General features: G+C 37.5%; 1 protein-coding gene across 1 annotated transcript in view; it reads right to left on the bottom strand.

Annotated features, from left to right (window-relative positions):
• The window catches only part of LOC104498785 (threonine aspartase 1-like), a gene marked incomplete at its 3' end in the record, with an annotated part of 32059 nt that overhangs the window by 12665 nt on the left and 11407 nt on the right, over positions 1-7987 (bottom strand). Inside the window, 2 exon segments of the mRNA XM_010142206.1 lie at positions 674-738; positions 6602-6686. Of these exon segments, the coding sequence (XP_010140508.1) occupies positions 674-738; positions 6602-6686 (150 nt within the window).

The following is a 7987-nucleotide window of genomic DNA, read 5'->3' as shown; positions in this document are numbered from 1 at the left end:
TTCCCTACGTAAGTGCACTAACTTTAGCCTAGTTATAGATCGTGTATCAATACAACATAATTACTACTTTTATTTTACAAAAAAAAGGTATTGTAAGAGACTTTACTCCTGCTAGTATACAATATAATCCAAGTCCACTGGGTTGAGTTATTTCACTACGTAAGAATGAGCAAAACCTACGTAGATTTAAAAAAAAAAAAAGGCAAAATAATTTGACAGCCTGTTTAAACCAGAGTAGTTCTGGACAAAGACTCAGAGATGGGTGTAACTGTAGAATCTGAGAATCAAACTGGCACCTGCTGAATTTAGATACATGGCTAGTTGGTGTTTTTAGGATCCAAGATGGATCCAACTGGAGGCTTGCAAGACTGACCTGTTAAAGAGCCTACGTTTCAGTAAAATGTCCTTCACTGGATTTAATCCTAGAATCATAAATTCACTTGAATTAGATGTTGCTAAAATGTAGTTGAAGTAATAGTTTATAATTTTTTTCTTTTTAGATACTTAATAAGAAATTAGTAAACTTAAACCATCTTTATATACCATAATACCGTAAGCTAGGTGAACGTTAAGAACAGTGATGTACACCTCAAAATATGAGGCACCATTTGAAAGTACTCTGTCCTGTTCTTCCTACTGACACCACCAGTTTACTCACTTGTAGCCATGATACCTGGAGGACATGCTGGTATCCCGTGATCAACTGCCCATCTGTAAGCTCCTTCACCAACTAAAAAGCTAGGAGACACAGAAGAGGGAGTTTAAACAAAACCATATAACAAATCCCCCTTTCTTGCAATTATTTTCTTCTATTTGGTTTGGTCATTTTAAAACTGTAAGCTGTCTACATTTCACAGGAATGTCAGCTATAATTACATTTGACAACCTTATGTAGTTTCATTAGACTATGCAGCTCTGACGTTACGTTTCGTATTGGATAAAAACAAGTGCTATTAATTGGAAATTAATTACCAAATAGCACCATCTTTAACTGCAGCTAAACCAGGACAAAGCCATCTAGAGTCTTGCTCGCTATATAACAACTTCATAAGATCCTGAAGACCAACAGCATGGGATGAATGAGGCAAGAATGGTAAGGAATTTCCAGCAAAGTCAGCCAGTGCCACAGGAACATCAAGAAGTATTTCGAGAAGTACAACACAAGCTAAAAAGAAGCCGTATTTAGAAGGATGAAGGTCTAGCGCATGGAGTTTTATCAAGCAATTGCAAATGAGACAAGTTTGCTGAATTTTGAATGTGCTTGCAAAAAACTCCCAATCTGAGCAGTTGTTTTCTAGTCAGTACTGAACACTTTACAGTAGTGAGACAGTACACACTGCCACAACAATGAATGACAGCAGAAAATATACATAGACACGTAATTTTCAGGGAGAGAAAAAAAGCAAGCCTCAATTATCTGTTTGTTTCTCATTAAAGAAATTAACCTGATTCCCTGAAAAAGGGAATGTATTAGTTGGGAATCACACATTTTCAGAAAGCTGCTGCGCAGCAGTATCAACAGCAGCACCACAGTAAGAGACAACTATTTCCTGTCTTATCTTCACGTCCCCTGCTTGAAACAAGACTAACACGACTGTCTAATGGACAAAAGAAGTTCAGGCTGAGACCTTACAGCAATTTCAAAAAGTGTTGCAGAAATACCAGATTTACGAATATGAGGCTAAAGAAGTTATTGCAGCTACAAAGAAGTCCCCAGGGCCTCCTACTAGAGGAATTTCTGAGAATGTTACTGATACAGCAGATTTGTTGGCATTAATGCTGTTGGAAGTCTTCCTGACAGTGCTATATCTGACACCTGCAGCTTTCAATATGGAGTACTTTGAGGTGGTACTTTCTATCTTTTCTATGACTTAACCAATACAAGAGGTGTGGTCCAGTTTTTCCTTGCAAAAGTCATAAACAAGAAAAAAATGTTTATCTAAGATGAGAATTTGAATGGTTAAATACATGTTTCTTACCCATGGTTAGTGCAGCTCCAGATAAATGTGGTTTATGTTGCAAGATACTGTAGAGTAAGTTGCTGGGTACTTTGGGAAAACTCAGGCATCTCCTACTAGGTAAACTAGTGATCAGGAAACAACCTGTCACTTGCATTAAGGTAAGAGAAATGCAAACCACAGCCAAACCTAATTAAGTAGTATTCTGCATGGACTAAAAGAAGATAGTTTTGGTCTTTGAAATAAAAGTTTTCTATCAATAATACATTCTTTGTTAATTCATTTCCTGTTCAATAAACTTATTTACACAGAGAGGAAGGGTAGGTGGAGAAAGTATCAAGCCCAAACAGTAAGAGTTTTATATATCTGGTAACTTGAATAGCACGGATCGGTCAGAAACACTGGGTTCTACAAGCAATTTACAATTGCTTTTCTAATACTTAAAACCACAGAAACGGTCATTAGTATTTACAAAGAGGGCAAAGAAAGGACTTAAGTATGCCCCAAAACTTTAATGATGTGACTTACACCTTGCTCATACTTGTGCTCACAATTCCATCCTAGATTCCTCTCCCTTCTGTAAGACTGGCAAAGACAAAGTATTTTCCAGTTCTGGTCCCAAAGACCGGTTACTTCTAGTTGAACCAGATGTCTGATTGAGGCCCCATAACACCACAGAGATCACCCACCTTTGTTAAACTTTTCTATTCAGATGTGTTGAACACACAGCACAATCATAGAGAACTTAAACAGTTTACAAATCATCCATGGAGCCATGTAGAAAAGCTGCAGCAGGCAAGAATGAACAGGGCAATACTTCAAGCTGACATGAAAACAAAACTACCTCTAAAACAGCTACCACCAAGCTTGACTTATTGGGGGAGAGGGAAAATAGGGAATAAAGCCAGTGGGCTATAGAGAGCAGCTAAAATCCTACCAAGTTTCAAAAGCCTTTAGGCTAATTAAAAAGACAATTTTGTAAAGGGGAAAAGAAACCCCAAAACAATGGATGAATGAGTTTGTGCTCTGCTACTCTGATAGGTGGTTCTGCACAGACAAGATTAAAAGATCTTTCTTGCAAATATATTGGACGAGTATTCTGTAGTTGTTACAGGCTCAAAACATACAGAAGAACACACACTTCCAACAAGGAACCGATGCTTGGACATGCTTTCCAGTTCCAGGAAAACTAGACCATATTAACAGAATATGCAAGTAAAGGACTCTAAAAATGGTCTTTTTAAGCAATTTTCTCCAAGAACATGGTTATCCTGGTGCTTTTTGCTTCAAACAGGACCGTTTCGTATGGGCTGTAGGGAGACAGACCACAGGGGCAGAGTAACGTTAGGTTCATTAAAGATGGTCAAGAAGACCCTGGATGTAACAAACTCGCTTTGTAACATTTATTATAAAATGCAGCAATCACTCCCAAATCACTGTTATAAAGAATAAATTTTTCTAAAGAAATATAGAACAGAGATAAAAGGTGGTGCAATCTTCACTCTAGGCACTTTCTTGACTAGGCACCACCCTACAAATTACACAATGTACAGATCCTGCCTATAGCCCTGTGACACTGTGAAGCAATTACAAATCCCTGCACACTCAATGGGGGGAATGAAAAGCCTGAGAAGGGATTCTTCCCCATATGGGTTACTTTTAATACTGAAAAAGGGATACAGACATGAACTCAGGTATTAGCAGTACTAAGGAATTCTAAGAAAGGAGACTTTTTAGATGTGTTTGTACCATCCTGCAATTCTTATGTATCTACACTCAACAGTAAACAGATGTAACTAAGCCTCTTCCTTTAGGAAAGTCAAGGTTTCAGCACAAGAAATAGAAAAACTTCAAACTCATTACTAGAAAACATCTAATCCATTATTCTGTAACCAAAGACCACTTCTAAAGATCCATCCAATAAGTAGTTGTACAATTAAAATAGTGCTTTCTTTTGTAAAGTTGTTATTATATATTATCATATAAGATATTCCTGTTTATTGTACATTTCCAAGTTCAGTATTTTCTGTTACTGCAACCATAGGCAGAGAAAATCCTGACAATGTTTAGCTGAATAAAATATGATAGAAAGATGTAAGGACCTTAGAAAATTCAGCAAATGCACGAGTGCATTCAGGGATTCTCTACTTTAAAAATTTTAATTTGGGTAGTGAGATTCTGTGTTTTAAACAAGACAAGATACTGATCCAGAATGACACACTCCATAGAGCAATCTACAGCAAACTGGATACATCCGTTAGGAAGCTTGACCACTCCTTCCCAATAGGCTTACCGTCTCTGAATGAATTTGTTCACACTCAGAGTTTCTTCTATTGAAACTTTGAACAGGTTCTGAACTGTCACTACCAAACAGATGCTGAACGGAGGTAAACAGCCCAAACCAACTGTCTCCATGTGTTCTTTTATAGACAAGAACCTCCATAATGTCACTTCTACTAATCACAGCTCCTGAATTTTTCTTGCATGGTCATATGCCAAACATTCTGGCCAGAAAACCTTTACCTAGCTTAGACCATGCTATAGAAACAGTCTCTATCACTAGGCTTCTTTAACAAGACACGTTCTCAGGCTAAGCAGTATCTGGAAGATCCCCCATTGCACTATTTGCCCGTCAGAAACAAGACAAAACTGGCATTATCTATACAAATCAAAATCAGTTACTACAACCCTGGCACTTGGTATGAAGGCCAAAACACAGCTGCTCTCTTTGTCATTTGACTGTATATATGCCCAGCTTGTGCAGGAATATATTTCAGACCCAAAACACATCACACCAAACCCTGCCTGAAAGTCAAGGCACAAAATTGTCAATAGTCGTCACCTACGATGAAGATGAGCTGTCATTCTGAACTTGGGATACCCTGTATGTACAGGAGCATCTACCAGGGCAAGTCTAAAGCACAACTATCATAGCCCAAGTATAGATTGTTCCCAGGGTAACTAATTTGCTCTAATAAAATGAATGTTCAAAATCCAAAATGGAAAAAAGGAAATGGAATTATGTATTAGGTAACTCTGCTCCACAGCATTTGCACAATAAACTCTCTGTGTTGGCCTTGAAGACGGTTCTTTCTCCTCCAGGGTTTGAGCTGCCTTGTCTTTAAAAGCACCTGTTAGCCAAGACTTTGCACAGGGTTTGAAAGATTTAGTCTTGTCCTTTGAGGGTAGGAGGATGCAGCTTCTTTTCCATTCAGTTATTTTAAAAATAATAGCAGTATAATCTAGGTCATGAAGTTCCAGCAAACATGCTGTAATGCCCAGGTGTTCTTCCTTACAACAATCCAAGAAAACACTGTGATGATACAGACATAACTAAATCACAAGTGCTTGCTCCTGTAGCTGACTTCAAGTACTAGTTCTGGAACATCAAAAAAACCCCACACCGTTTGACCCCCTCTTTCATGTAACTCGGCTAAGCCCCACTTTCTCCTGACATCTGAAGAAATGAGCTACTAACAGCAACTGAAATTCAAGTTCCTATTCCTTAGTAAACCTCTCCTCTGAAAAGAAGAGAAGGTTATCTCACTAACTACAGTTACTCTTTTCTTTCTTCCTTAAGGAGCTTATCTGCAAAATCTGCTCGTTGATGGTTTGATTTCAGGGTGGCTTTTTTTGGTCTATGAACCTCCTTCGCAGCATGACAGAACACTGAAATAGTGTTTTTCCTCACTGTTTAAATTGGACTATTACACCATCCAGCTACAGAATATTTGGCTAACTTTACAGAACAAGAAGAACATAGTAAGGAAAGTAAAATTTGCAAATCTAAACATACATATTTGAAAGTACTTAAATGCTGGTTTAATGCATCAGCCAACACTGTAGTCCACTAGTTCACAAATGGTAGTAAATTTCTGCACAACTCATGATAACTGAGGATAGCAGTCAACTAACATGCATTAATCGTTCAAGTTCTCTACTTGTCAGTTTAAGCTGCTAATGAAAATAAGATGGTTTTAAGAGCAAACAATTTTGACACGTTTCTTGGATTCTTTCCAAAACGATGCAATAATATTTAAAGTCGTTCTACATTTAATAGTTACCTCTTCCATCTAAGTATTATACTCATCTCAATAAAGCAGTGCATGTTTTCCCTGTTGTTGTAAATACTATCAAATCTATCTTTAAAACAACTTCCCACTTTGGGTAAGATAAGAGGAAGTTACTAAGCATTGCCTGTTTCCACACCATAGCTACAAAATAAAGCCAAAGACAGGGAGGAAAGTAGGATTTTTCTATACACTTGTCAAAAACTATATTCCTTTTTTTAAGGCTAGATGGAGGCAAAGGCAGTAGAATTTCATTTTAATCTTGATGCATATAGGGATTTTTCAAAATGCTGCAGCAACCAACATAAGAATTCAAAATGGCATAACTGGAAATAATCACACAGACAGAAGTTAACACAAAATGATGTTGCCGTCTATTCACAATCCTTCATTCCACCCACAGCTTCATCAAGTACACACGATCAGAGAACAAAGTGTATCTTCTTTTTAAAGGCACACTATCACTGGTATGTAAAACAGCACCAGCCTTCGTGGGATAAGATATAACCTCCAAATACTGCATGCAGAAGAGACAAGAGACCGAAGCAAAGGCAAGCAGAACAAAGCAATTACCAAGGCGGAATTCTGCCAGCAGAGAGTTTTCCCTTCTGCCCTTCACACAACAATCTATTTGCAACTGAAACTGGATTCTTGATTCCTGAAAAGAAAAATTAGCAAAAAATGGGAACAAAACATTAAAACATTTTTCCACATAGCATTGTAGTCTTCCTTTTGGCAACGGAAGTCAGCTTCCTTTAATTTCCAAGGGTTTGCCAAGTCCTTAGAGACACCTTATGCTATGATTCAGCTTAAGAACAAGTTGATCAGTTTTTCCCCCTCACACATCCTATCGGTAGCAACAAAGCCACCTAATCCACATACTCCCCAACTTATTTTTTATAATTAAAAAAATTAAAAAGAAAGAAAGAATCGCATTAAAGCATTAGGAGTGACCTCCTACCACAGAAATCTCAAAATAAATCCATGGTATTCTGCGGACCAAAGATGTTTTGCGAACACTGCGTTTCCAAGTGGAAAGAGCTTTAATTCGGATCTATCTGACCAGAACAGGGCTTACAAAGTCCAGGCATAGCTTTCTCTCGCTCCCTCCTCTCCTCCTTTCCCATGGCTGGAAGGATAAATTTTGTAACAAATAAGCCTTGAAATACTTAATTTTGCTATTTATTTTAGATTTATATCTACATGAGGAAGTTTTTACCGTGGTTTAGAACTCTTCTAGGATAAAGAACAAAGCTGTCAGAAAAGCCATTCAATAGTAACAGCTAAGGCTGTTCAACGTACTCGTGTCAAAACCTCAACACTCCCTGTTTGGGACTGTATGCCTACATTTGTTTTGTATGGAAAGCTAAAACAAGACAAAAAAACCCAGAAGCACAATAGTTCTCAGATTAAATACAATTTCTGTAAATATAACTTTATAACTGTAACACACAAAATACATCCAAATCATGTGAGAATACTAGAAAGAAAAAATCTACAGCATACAGAAATTTTATGTCCCAAGCAAACAGCTTGAAAGATGAGCAGCTGTGTCCGTTCTCAAGAACACACCAGAGGCTTCAGTTTGGAGGCTGGCAGCCTGCAGAGCCTTCTGACACCGTAAAGGAAAGTTGGGTCCCCTAGGGTCCTCATCTGACCAACTTAGAGACCAAAATATCAATTGACATTATGATTGAATTATATACCAGTAAGTTCTTTGAGGAGACAGAGGACAAAAACAAATATAAAGCCTAACTTAAATGCTTGATTTCTTTTTATTTAATAATTGCATTTTATTATAAAGTTATCATTCTACAAATTCATAGGAGCAAACTCACTCCTATTGTGAATACTGAATAGTATCACACAGTTGTCCTGCATCAAAGGAGCATCAGTGAACTAATAAAACTATATACTGTTACACAAAGCAAAGAAACACAAGACAGTATTTCAGGGAGC

The sequence above is a fragment of the Buceros rhinoceros genome, unplaced genomic scaffold, assembly GCF_000710305.1.
Source record: "Buceros rhinoceros silvestris isolate BGI_N320 unplaced genomic scaffold, ASM71030v1 scaffold38638, whole genome shotgun sequence".
Classification (NCBI taxonomy): domain Eukaryota; kingdom Metazoa; phylum Chordata; class Aves; order Bucerotiformes; family Bucerotidae; genus Buceros; species Buceros rhinoceros.
Note: the sequence above shows the minus strand (reverse complement) of the source record. Positions and strands in the feature narration are given on the sequence as shown.